General features: G+C 33.5%; 1 protein-coding gene across 1 annotated transcript; it reads right to left on the bottom strand.

Annotated features, from left to right (window-relative positions):
* Positions 1-2,470: 2,470 nt before the first annotated feature.
* LOC131935974 (EP300-interacting inhibitor of differentiation 3) lies at positions 2,471-9,319 on the bottom strand. Its single transcript, XM_059292753.1, has 11 exons — positions 9,083-9,319; positions 7,118-7,204; positions 6,712-6,842; positions 6,430-6,542; positions 6,033-6,138; positions 5,624-5,720; positions 5,445-5,533; positions 4,581-4,629; positions 4,233-4,321; positions 3,974-4,100; positions 2,471-2,567 (listed from the first exon to the last, which is right to left on the bottom strand). The coding sequence occupies exons 1-11, from the start codon at positions 9,240-9,242 to the stop codon at positions 2,533-2,535; spliced, it is 1,083 nt and encodes a 360-aa protein (XP_059148736.1). The 5' UTR covers positions 9,243-9,319; the 3' UTR covers positions 2,471-2,532.
* Positions 9,320-13,450: the final 4,131 nt, after the last annotated feature.

Raw genomic sequence — 13,450 nt, 5'->3', positions numbered from 1 at the left:
GAAAAGAGTTTCTCCTCAACTTGAAAGTTTACAAACATCTGAAACACATAGAGAAAGAAAATAGTTTCTCTTCAACTTGGAAGTTTACAAACATCTGAAACACATAGAGAAAGAAAATAGTTTCTCTTCAACTTGAAATTTTACAAACATCTGAAACACATAGAGCAAGGAAAGCGTTTCTCTTCAACTTGAAAGTTTACAAACATCTGAAACACATAGAGAAAGAAAATAGTTTCTCTTCAACTTGGAAGTTTACAAACATCTGAAACACATAGAGAAAGAAAATAGTTTCTCTTCAACTTGAAAGTTTACAAACATCTAAAACATAGAGAAAGAAAATAGTTTCTCTTCAACTTGGAAGTTTACAAACATCTGAAACACATAGAGAAAGAAAATAGTTTCTCTTCGACTTGAAAGTTTACAAATATCTGAAACACATAGAGCAAGAAAAGAGTTTCTCTTCAACTTGAACGTTTACAAACATCTGAAACACATAGAGCATTGGCGTCGATAGGTCGGGTGTTACTCGGTGCGGCACCTAAAAAAAAAATTAAATTAAATAATTGTAGGCTATATATTAGTGCGCACTTTAATTGACTCCGCCTATTAATTTGCAGTTGGAGTCACCCCCCCCCCCCCCCCTGGTAATAGCTTTAAAGTGATCACAGTTTATACCAACGATGCTTATCTATAGTCGATTGTTAAAACAGCTAGATGCAGCATTGTTTTCTGTATAATTTGCATGTTTACGTCAACTCTCCCCCCCCCCCCCCTGTTGGGATCGTCAATGTGTACTTAAATTCTAATTAGCCATTCATTAAACTGGCAAAAAGTATAATTATTCTATATATTTCTATAGGTTTTGTTTTGGAGTCACCCCCTTAAATGGTGTCACCCGGTGTGGTCAGCACCCCCCGCCCCTGCTTCACGACGCCTCTGAGATAGAGCAAGAATAGAGTTAACTTAAAAGTATAAAAACATCTGTTTACAAACATCTGAAACAGACAGAGCAAGAAAAAATGTTTCTCTTCAACTTGAATGTTTGCAAATATTCGAAACTACGACTAGCAACTTAAGCTGGATGTATTGTAGACAAATTGGGCTAGAGAAATCACACATGTAGACCAAATAGAAAAGCAATAAAATGGAACCATAAAAGGCTGCTGAAGACTAGACAAGATTTAGTATGTGGAGAGTAGCCTACCCTTGGCAGGCAACATTTTTGTTTTGGTTATGTATTTTTTAGTCTAAGCCCTTCTAGTAATTTCTTGGGTATGCAGCTGAAAAATGTACATCCATTAATGTATAGAAGAATATCTGGTACAATCCAAGACACTCAAGAAAGATACCAAAAGAAATAAAGTCTTAATTTATACAGCCCAGGTACGACGTGGCCTAGCTGTAGAGAGCCTGATTGCAAACCTAATAGCCTCGAGTTTGAGTCAAGGTTCAAGTCAGTCAAACTTCCATGAGTTCACCCAATTCTGATGGGTACCTTAATCATGTTAGGGAAAGTAAAGGCGGCTGGGTATAGTGTTAACCACACTATTCCTTTCATAATCCGAGATCACAGAGACTGGTGAATAATTTACTTGCCCCATAGACCATCACGTTTGAAAAGGGAACTTTACTTTTTACTTTAATACAGGCTGATTCAATGATCTGAATCTTTCACTTGATTATCAAGAGATTATGAAGCAGTCAGTACCTCTTGAAGATCCACCATATATAACTGTCTTTAGTGTGTACACAAAACACATATACGTAACATATTTCATGAATTTTAATAAGAACTTCAACATATAAAACATCATATTGTAACATTTTTACCGCCTACTTAATTATTTACATGTTAGGTAAAGCCAACAATAAAAACATTAATCAACATTCCATAACAAAGTGGATTTCAACACTGCTGTTTTGTTTCTGCATGAAAACATCAGCACTTGTTTTATGCGGCATAAAAATGACTTCAGAACAATGTCATTTAGTTAAGGAAGGAAATTTTATGCCTTATAGAAAAAATTATCAAATAGAACAGTGTGAAACAAACAGCAGCATAAAATGTAAGAATTTAAATTGTTATGGTTATTAGGAAGAGATTAAGTAATAAAAAAGATTTATTATGTATGTATATATATACACATATATATATAAACACACACACACAAATTATTTGTATGCAAATCATACAAAAGTAAAAATTAATTTCAAATTAATGGATATTTGTTACTAAGAATTCAAATACTAGTAAAAAAACACGTTAACTTGGGCCTACAAAGAAATGTATTGGGGTTTGTGTATATTAGGCAAGTTGTTGGAATAAAGAGAGATAATCATTAGAACATGCAGACCAAAATTTTTACGTGGTAGTCGTTCTTAATTAAATTGATAGAAATAGAATAACCCCGTGAGTTTGACACTTTAGAGAAAATAGAATGTGGAATAATTAGAAAATTTTTTAAAAACTTCCCAAACTGTTAAATTATTTTAAAAAAAAGTAAACGATTAATTAAAAGTGACTTGCATACACTAAAAATGATTTTCATCTTTTACTTCTATTTTACCTGAAATATATAAAGTTTCCAGAGTTACTTAAAAAAAGAATCAAACTGTTCAACAGTTCTGCCTAATTTTTAAAAAAATTTAAAAACATTTGAATAATAAGATTGTACAAAGATTGACTAAGATTTTGTTAAAACATGGTTTATAACACAGTACAAAAATATAAATTCATGGTTCCGTTCATAATATAAACACACAAGGCACTTATGACATTGACTTTTGAACATGATAATAAAAAGAACCAATTTTAAAAGCATAAGAACTTTTTGGTCATATAAAATGGAATTTTGTGTTTTAGTTTACTTATGATATTGACAAGTATTTTGGGACATTACTGAACACTAAAATAAATTTTTAAAATATTTGTTTTTAAAAAAAGACAAAAATATATCCCGTACAGTGATCCTCAAAAAAGTCTATGTGTATTTTTTGTTATTTCTCTAGAAAGCATACCTTAAACATTGGATGAATATAGCCATCGCTGAATAGTTTTTTTTTAGTTATGAATAATTTAAAAAAAAAAAACAGAATCAATACAGTTAAGTGTTTTTTTAAACAGAAGAAACATAATTTGTTCAAACAGTAAACGATTCTTTAAAAATTATAACAAGTAGAAATTATATTTATAAAATATTAATACAGACAAATTTTTCTCTTTTTTAAATCTTTACATATACTATGACAACTAATGACAAACTCAAAAGTCTGAATAACTGTTCTGAAAGACTAACTATATTGCATACATATATTTTTGCATATAACTGATACACATTGTAAAAATCATGGATTTTTACAAAATACCCATGTTAAAAATTGAACTTGAGATGGGTCAAGCTCAATAATGAAAACAAATAAATAATGTTACGATGTTTAGAAAATGCTCATTTCTCAGAAGGTAAAACAACAGCATGTAATAGAATAAACCGGTATATTAATTTACAGCATTGAAATAATGTGATTTTAATACAACATTTGGAAAATGAATGAACTGATAAAACAATCATCATATTAAGATATTTTTAAAAAAGTATTAGCAACTAGTTATCAAAATTTATATAAATTTAAGTCATAAGTTAACAGCATACCTCTGACTTAAGTATGAGATTCATGGTCAGAACTTGTACTTTTTTTGTGTACAAATATTATTTACACACTTTAAAAATTATAATTATCAATATCAGAGTTTACTTGATAATAAATTATCACACTTTACAAGGTGACAATATCCCTGATGTGTTATTAAGTCTATTAAAATAAAGATTTAAAAACAGTATTTTGTATAGTATTGAAAAACAATGTACACATATATTTCAATGTCAGAATGTTGCATTAAAACTAATTAGTATTTTTAAAAGTTATATGCAAATTATAGTACATGAGTATTATGTATTATTTTTTTTCCCCTTACCCTTGCCTTTCCCGTGATAAACTGGAATTTCAGGAGAGTTAGTTACTGTACTTGGTCTTGATGATGCTTCAGTTCTCTTTAAACTCTCAATCATGGGAGTATGAATCTCAAAAGTTTTCACAATTTCCTAAAAAATAAAACATTACTTCCTGAAAACCATAAACTTAAAAATTCTAATTTATTGAATAGCTGTTATTAATGAAAAGATATATGAAAGATAAATGTGAAAAAGCTAACTGAGTTGAACAAAATATACAACCTCCCACTCAGAAGGTGTGATCGATATTATAATCTGCTGCTTGTGAGTTTGCTCTTGATTAGCTCCCCCATCAGCTTTCTGAATTGGCTCTGAAAGTATAAGCAATCATTCACTATTAATATACAGCATAATAATGCAATCCCCTCCCTTTAATTTGGAGAACCATCCTATTCTTAAAAGGCTGTTCAAATAACTAATCCTGCATTAACAATATATTTCACTACATTATAACAACTCAACACATGATAATTTTTCTTAGTTTGAATCACCCACTAATAACTAATTAGAATTTTAGGATAACAGCTTCATATGTTAATGTTTCATAATAAAATAATGTATTCAGCCTACCTATAACAGGTAAATCATCTGTATCAAGTGTAACACTAGCATGTCCATCCTTAAAATAAATATATGTATATTCAGTGAAGAAGTATTATGATAAAAGCTTTTGTTTACATCAATTGATTTTATCCTGCAAACTTTAACTTAGGTCACAACGTCTGCCAATCTGGTTAAATCTTATAACCTTATTTTGACAATTGTATTGCTTCAGTTTCATTCACACTTTCCAGATAAATTCATTTCTGATGTTGACACAAGAATATCAAATTTTCAAATCTGATTAAATATCAAATTAGACATAAAATGTATTTTAAAATATTTTTTAATAACAAAAGTGGAAATAAAAACTATACTAACAATCACTGGATTAATAAGCTGACACTCATTTTTGCTATAAAGAGTTGATCAATTGCAAATTTTGGATTAAGATTGTAAATTTAATAAGTGAATCTGTGTTTTTTTGGACCATTTTTAGTAATTTGGTGGATTGAATAAATTAAAAATGATCAGGAAGATTTTACAATTTTTAAAAATTTCCAAATCAACATATATCAGAAAATTAAACAAAAAATCTTTACAATAGCATTCTTTTAAATGCACTAAAAAGTAACAGTAAAACAAACATTTTTCTTTAATAAAAGTGTTGATTACACATATAATCTCTGACCATCAATTTCACTATTTAAAAAAACAATTGTTTTAATTCTTTTAATTGCAAATGCCTATTTTTAGTGCATTTAAAAACCTGGTAAAATAAATAAAACAAATCTTTTCATTATTAATTGATAAAACAACAATTAAATATTTTGTTTTATAAAGACTGACATTTTTTAGCAGCAGACCCATAAGCCTTAATTAGCTCAAACTTACCCTGACTAAAAATGAAGTATAAAATATATTTTCAACAGTCTGGCCAAACGAGTGGGGATTGGTCACAAACTCAAAATAGCATAAGGGAGCTGTGAAGGATAAATATGTATAAGTTATTTCTTTTTCAATCAAAATTAAACATAAAAAGACATTCAATTAGAAGCCAACATGTCACTTACCCTTAATTTCATCATAATACCTCCATAATGTGCTGAGAATATGCTCAACATGGGCTGTGGTTAATTCTCCTCGATCTGTGTCTTCAAATGATGACAGCTAAAAATAATGTATAACAGAACTTTATAAAGCATGCTTTATGACCGGTTCTATCAGCTTTATAGGACAGTGTTGTCGCATTCTAGAGAATGAAAGTTTAGAGTTTGGATCATGTCCCAAGTCTACTAGTTATCACTGACTCATGCTAGGAAAAGTAAAGGTGGTTGGCATAATGCAGACCACACTAACCCTTTCTATGCTGAGGTCACGGAAACAAGTGAACTCTACCTAATACTGAACAAATTTATATTAAAAAGCTAATTTCACGAAGAAAAGTAAACACTTTAGAAAATTACTATTTAAAATTCTCACTTGAGTTGGTTTGGAAGCCTTTTGACTTAAAACATTTTCTTTTTCCTTTTCCCGTGTTGGCTTAGCTCTCTTTAAATTCACATCCCCTCGCTCAAAAGTACCGCACCTGAAAACACCTTTGAAATTAATACACGTTACACATACAATAAAGACTGAATTGACAATTTATATACATGATTGAAATTTGCTTATTACTTATATTTTTATATTTGATTTATAATGCTTGCTGAAGTTACAGATAACATTTCAATTTTTTGTAGCAGCTTTATAATGAAAAAGTACAGCCTAACAGAAATGAATAGTTAAACAAGGTCATAAGAAACAGAGCACAGCAGGGGTATATTAACAATACAAATTATATTACTTAAGTACATAAGAGGTTATTTACTGAATTTACATGTATTTTAGAACTGGTGTCCTTTTGAAAAATGGAAAAACAGCTTTTCCAAGTGTTTTCCAATTTTCATATGATAGTCCTTGTTGGTCAACATCTCCAGCAATGATTACTTTCTAAAATACAAGAATTTTGCTATTATTCAATTTAAAAAAACTTTATTTAAATACAGAAGATAATATATGCTGAACAGATAATATCTACAATAAAAATAATGCTAAATAAACTATAAGCCTATTTAATATTAAGCTATTACTTTCTATATTGAAAAAAAAACTAACTTACAACTTTTTCACAAAAATCTACTGGATTAAACTGAATAAAATCTGTTTTCAAAGCTTGAGCTTTAGCCTTTCCTAATTCAGATATGTTTGCAAGACTTGCTGAATCTAAAGCTCCCTCTCTGGTCATCTGAACTGAAAAATTATGTAATACCAGTGTAATGTCAAAATTACAATGACATGAATCAAGTAAACTATTTTATCAATGAATGTAACATAATTGGTAATTCTATAATGTTACCAATTTCACTTTGATTACAGATGTCTTGACAGAATTGGAATAAATGTTTATTAAATGGGTGATATACAATCTTTATCTATCACTTATATTAAAATTCTGCTTCATTTTCTAACTTTCAAATAAAGTTACACATTCTTCCATCAAAATGAAATAACTAACAATATTTTACCTTCTTTAAACATTTGGTCAACTTTAAAGACATTCTCTTTTAACAGGTTCTGCTCATCAGATGGATCTATCATTTCCCGTCTGCGTTCTGAAAGAAAGTTTAAATGCATTACTATTTTTAAATATCGCTAAAGGCTTAAGCCTAAAGGCTACATACAACTTTTTTCTGATTTATTATGTGACAGCCACTTTTGTTAAATGTTTTTATGATTTGAAAGTAGCCCTTTGCTACCTTACCCAAACAGGCCCTTGCCTGAATAGTATTCACTTACCAAGACCATACCTTAATCCTCTGAATGTAATCCATCACAGCTCAATAGTAAAGTTAAGTAAACTAAAACACTAATTTATTGCAAACCCAAGATCTCATGCTCAGTTCCTGAGTTTAAAGCTATATAGGGGAAACAGATGTGATGTCTACTTCAAACAGAAGACGATATCATCTTCTCAAAATGTGGACTACTGGGAAAGCGCTACTTTCAAAATTATTTTTTTCATCGTAGGCCTATGTCTATGTGTATGTAGAAGATTCTAGGTACTAGATATAGTAGTATTGCATTACCAACTTCAGAAACTCATAGATCTAAGCCTTAAAATTAAATAAATGGATCTTGGTTTTTAGATACTTATGCCTATAGGCTTTTTTTTTTACTTTTACTTATAGACATAGTTTACTACTATTACCTAATACTTGGTAGGTCTAGTGCTACTAGATCAACAAAAACAATTGCAAACAATCCTTGGTCCTAACACCCCCCATCCCCCCCCCCAAGTAGGCAATTACTTATGATTATGTATTACTTAGGGGTGTTGGTAAATTGTGAGACATGAAACGCAAAATGGCGAGGGGTGAATTTCAAGACAAAAATGCGAGATATAACTGCAGAATCAAGGGTAAATAGTGAGACACAATTTGCGTAACTTTATTTTTGTTTCATGCTTTTGTTGGTTTGTTTTTCCACCAGATGTAACAGAAAAAAAGATATAAACTCTACAAGTAAGAATATCATGAGTGTTGCATGCCTTTTTAAAAAAAAATTCTTGATCTAGATTAGATTTTTTTTTAATAATAAAAAATCTTTACATTGTTGCTCCTATGATCATCAGTTTGTTTTCTTGTCAGCGGAAGAAAAATTCTGTCTCAGTCGATGGGTCAATGTGAGTTCATGAAGAGAATATTAATTAATCTAGGGCCTATATCTAGATCTATATTTAAAATTCTTGACATTGTTGCCTGCTTCTACTTTCTTGTCTGCACCAAAAAAAATACCTCTGTTTGAGGGGTCACATTCAGTGCATATAAAAACGTAAGTCTTAGCCTGACTAACAGCAATATGATACACGTGCTTGGGGTCATTTTGAGTTCATACAATAATATAGTGTTAAAGCTCGGAAGGCCAATATCTTCCGGTCTTCTTTAACACTGAACTGCTATACTTGTAGAAAACATAGAATTATAAATAAATTATAGGCCTAAAGCCTTATTTAAAGCGTTATTTATTTTTTATACGATGAATAAATAAATTGTAGGCAGCGGCAATAACACAAACTTTCTTTGAAACAATACAGAACATGTTTGTTGTGTTAGGGGCTTCGAGATTAAAGGCGCTTTATTGGGCAGCTTCAATGTTCCACATAAAAGAAAGAAAAATCGGAAGTTATAACAATATTATAAATAAAAAAAACATCTTTGAAGTCTGCATCAAAGTTGTCAATTGGGTGCTGTATAATTTTTGCAGACATCTTCTATTTTAACCACACCCAGCATAAGTATCAGGTAGGGGAAAGATGCAAGACAAAATGTCCTGTGACCGCCGGTTCCTTCCCCCCCCCCCCTCCCCCCATTCTCGCAATATACTATTACTGCCATTACTGCATTCTGGCATCTCACAATTTGATTTACCAAGCAAGACCCATCAGTGGAAAATTCAGTGTCAGTCAGTTGTAATTAATTAAAATAAACTACCTAACAAATCATCTTGGAGCTTTCTATAATTTTCCCTTATTCTTCTTCTATCGTCTTCGTCTTGTGGGTTGCGAATGGAACTTATAACTTCTGTTGCTTCTTCCTTCGAATCGAAAAATCCTTGCGGAATATTAACGATTTGATTTCCGTTTGCAGCCATTTTTATATGAAAGAATAGTGTTGATCTAAAATTTAGTCTTCACTTAACTATACAGACTAGAATCTTGCTGTTAGAATCTAGAATTTATAGATCTAGATCTAGAATCTAGAAGTCTAGTTCTTGTCTGGAGCGAGCCGATTATCAATCGTTTATCCAACAGCAGACCATTTTAAATTTCAGAACAAAATAATCGATTAGGAAGTAGTTTAGAACTGGCAACTAATTCGATACTGTTAAAAGGCCAAACAGATCTTTGGACGATATTTCGAGCCAACCCTTTGTATCCCTAGAAGAACGAATACTCGGCTTCAGCCAAAATTTGTAAGGTTGTCTCCAACAACCAAAAACTGGATTGTTTTGTCAAAAACTAAAATTCAGATTATCTACGTGTTAAGGCGGACAAAAAAAGTCATCGTGGCACACAGACCAGTTGTATTTAATTCTTGATCGCTTACTATTCCTTATAGATATATGGATATTTTGCAGTTAATTATAATGTTAGACAATAAACATAACGTCTAACACATTAATAAATTAGCCCCTGATTCGTTTACTGTCTTAACGTACTGTAAGTCAAACGTTTGATATGAATAAAAAAAGCATATCAAATCAGATCAAATTTATATTATTGTCTTACTAGTGGCAATCCTCCCCTGCCCCCTCCCATACACACACAAACACACACACACAGAGAGACTTACACACAGGAATTTAGCATTGTTACGTTACTTAGCAGTGACGCGCAAGCATCGAATGAGTTGTTGATTTGCAATTTCCTAATGTGGTGTCATCCCAATCCGCTCCGGTAGACGGTGTATTTTTTGCGTCAATCACCCCACCTGGTCGTTGCTTGACGCATTAGTTATTGAAAAAATTCAACAAGGTTTTTTTTCCCTCTGTAAATTTTGTAGTTGGTGTCACTCCACCCCCTCCCCCGGGGAGATGATTATCTATAGTCGGTTATTAATACAGCTGGATATAGCATTGTTTTCTCTATAGTTGGCAAGTTTGTCCCCAATCCCCGTCTTTTTCTACTAGATGAAACTTTAATTAATCGTTAATTCAACAGACCAAAAGCATTTCTTTTTTCCTGTGTGTCACCCCTAAATGGTGTATTCCGCTACCCCCCCCCCCCCCCCCCCCCATCTCCGTTCGACGCCTCTGCCCGCACAACGTGTTATTTCCCTCTCACAACAGCATTTCCGCCCACCATCTTGAAGAACAGGGATGGTAGAGAGCTAGACTGTTAACCTGTAAGTCTCAAGTTCAAATCAGTAGACCGTCCCTGAGACCACCCAGCTCTGATGGGTATCTAACTCACGTTAGGGAAAGTAAGGGCGGCGTTGCATAGTGCTGACCACAATATCCTTTCATATGCCAAGGTAGCAGAAACGGGTGAACTCTACCGTCAAGTTTGGAAGGGGAACTTTACTTTTACTTTTAGCTTGAAGGACACAAAGCACATAACCCCTAAGACACGACTCTAAAAAAAAATCCAACCCCCCCCCCCCCCCCCTATAAAATTAAGTCACGCTTTAACCTACTCCCACCACCGAGCGTCAATTTCTTTTAAACCAGCTATTTATTTGTACATTATTAATTAATCATGTCACAATTAGAGCTGTTGACAAAATAATAATGTAAAAATTGCTAAAATTAAGCAGGCCCACATTTTTAAATCAAATTATTTTCCACGCATAATCAGTTACAGACAAAATAGTGTGTAGTATAGTTATTGTACACGTTTTGAGAAGCTGGGTAGGTTGGGTTTGAAAGTGGGTGGCTGCTGGTCAGAAGGGGGTGGGGGAGGATCATATAGAACCGATGGCGAATAAAGCTGGTGGGGGACGAAATGCCTGCGTGGGTAATGAGAGATGGAATTGGAACTGGTCAAGACGCGGGGTGGAGAGACAGACAAAAGAGGTGGGAGGGAGATGATGTACATGACATATTTGACAGCTGGGCGCACATGGGCACAGATTAAGGGAGCAGCCCAAAACCGAGTCCGCTGGAAATGTGTAGTTGCAGCCCTTTGCTCCCAAGGGGCCACAAAGGAATGATGATGATGATTTCATGAGACAACTGTACGTAAAACAATTGTAGTTGTGTAATAATATACGAAATATTCGTGTTATTTGACACGTGGATGGATAAATCAGTGAAGCCAACAAACGATCTCTGTAAATGTGTTACCGTAGCATGTTCCAATCTACGTTATTTTGACAAGCTGTCCGTCCTTGATTTCAGCCTAGCTACATGTTTCGCGATAAGAAAATCTCTCCGTTCCACCATTCTTTCAGCTTCTACAGCTTTTAGAAGATGCGGGTATTATCTGGTATTTCACAAGGCAAGAACTCAAGGCCACGATTTACACATTGTTTTAGTGACCGGATCGACAAGTAAGCGGCCTGGATCTTGCGCTTAATATTCCATGAAAATCTATTTAAAAGTGGAAATCTGAACTGAAACGAAAGAATACTTATTTTTAAATGTGGCCATAAACTCACTACATTTACGAAATACAGACCGTGTTTACATGTCTTTCTAGCCTAAATTTAGCTATTCATTAGATCTGCATCTTATTTCAACCTCGCCGCGAACATTAATTTCTCACCATACAATTATCTTACAGCTGCATTCAGTTTCCAAAGAAATTTGTTATTCCCATAAAATTTATGTTGTTTCTGTTATTTAACTTTGAATTCCCGTCACATACTAAGCTTTACCCGCACATTTAACTATTGCAGTGCATTAAACCCCAGCTAATGTTGCACACGTATGCACTTGTATTACGAGATATAATTTTTTATGAACTATATTGTCGGAAAAAGGGATGGCGTGGTCGGATGGTAGAGTTTAAGACTGTTAATGCATATGTCCCAAGTACGAATCAAGGACTCGAGTCCGAAGAATGTCCCTGAGTCCACCCAGCTCTAATGGGTACCCTACTCAGGTAAGGTAACCAAAGTCGGCTGGGCATAATGCTAACCACGATATTCCTTTATGACAAGGTCATCAAAACAGATTAGCTCTACTTCATCTGCTATGTGTATCTTGGACATTAATGGGAAAATATGAGGATGCTTTTGCCGGAAGCCAATACGTATTGGTCAAATGTATGTGCCCTGTTGTTGTAGCTATGTTAGATTTGACCGTTTACCTGGCAACAAACATGGTAAAATGTCTCCCGGCTGTTGGGTGGATAACTCATCTCATAGTAAATTGTTTCCCTTTTATTAATTTGTAGGGGTGGGTATTTTAGGGTAACATCACTGTCACAGTTTACGGTATTCAGGGCATAGTGGCCATGAGAAATCCCATCAATGTTATTGTCAATGGGAAATCTGTAATATAATACTACAGGTTAATGGGATGTACAAGCAAGAGTCAACTTGTCGGAGGACAAATGTAGTGATTAATACTCTTTTTCTGGAGCTCTGACTTGCAGTTACTGACTGTAGTTTAGAGTTACCATAGGTCAATGAAATGTAGGCGTAAGATAGAAGAGTAATCATTAGAGTAGGATTACAACTGTGCCTCAAAACAATAGTCTCTTTCTAAAGTTTCGAAAGCAAAACAAAATGTACGCGCAATGTTTGTAGAAACTAGAGCAGGGGTCTCCAAACTTTTCAGTCCGAGGGCCGCATTAACTATCAAATTTCAGTTCAGGGGCCAGTTTCTTCCAGGTATGTCTTTGATTTTTCTGGGCAAAGTTCCTCAGCCATCACCAACAAACGTTTTTTCCGTGGACAAAAAGATCGCCGCGGGCCGGATGAGAGGACATCGCGGGCCTCGTCCGGCCCGCGGGCCGTAGTTTGGAGACCCCTGAACTAGAGGAAAGTGCCATGCTTCAAAGTATAAGTAAAATTAGACTGTTGTTTACCATACTGTATCGTGTTTATTAGTCATATAGAAACAACAATGCATAGATAGTCTTTGTTACTGTTTGAAGTATACGAGTAATAAATATTTTCTCCATTGTTGTGAACTATAACATCCACGACGGTCCAAATACCGGCACTCACAATTAATATTTTGGTTGACATTTTTGTCGTTTTTTAAAATTTCGAGTTCCCACAAATCGTTAGCATTTTAAATTATTTTATCGGGGCTTTTTTTCTCGATGCTGCTTGTTAAGGATCCGTTTTCTAAAGTCTAGGCTAAGTCTGTTATGCACTCAGCGGCGTCTTTAGGTCGTGTGTCACCGG

Source organism: Physella acuta, unplaced genomic scaffold (genome assembly GCF_028476545.2).
Source record: "Physella acuta isolate Inbredline_101_S28 unplaced genomic scaffold, ASM2847654v3 ptg000164l, whole genome shotgun sequence".
Classification (NCBI taxonomy): domain Eukaryota; kingdom Metazoa; phylum Mollusca; class Gastropoda; family Physidae; genus Physella; species Physella acuta.
Note: the sequence above shows the minus strand (reverse complement) of the source record. Positions and strands in the feature narration are given on the sequence as shown.

What these genes read in the sequence shown, in the direction of transcription:
- LOC131935974 (XM_059292753.1), bottom strand. Translation starts at nt 9,242, where the DNA reads ATGGCTGCAAACGGAAATCAAATCGTTAATATTCCGCAAGGATTTTTC. An exon ending in ACACCAGTTCTAAAATACAT is followed by an intron (nt 6,139 to 6,429) that starts GTAAATTCAGTA and finishes AGGTGTTTTCAG; the next exon opens with GTGCGGTACTTTTGAGCGAG. An exon ending in ATACTTCATTTTTAGTCAGG is followed by an intron (nt 4,630 to 5,444) that starts GTAAGTTTGAGC and finishes ATTTATTTTAAG; the next exon opens with GATGGACATGCTAGTGTTAC.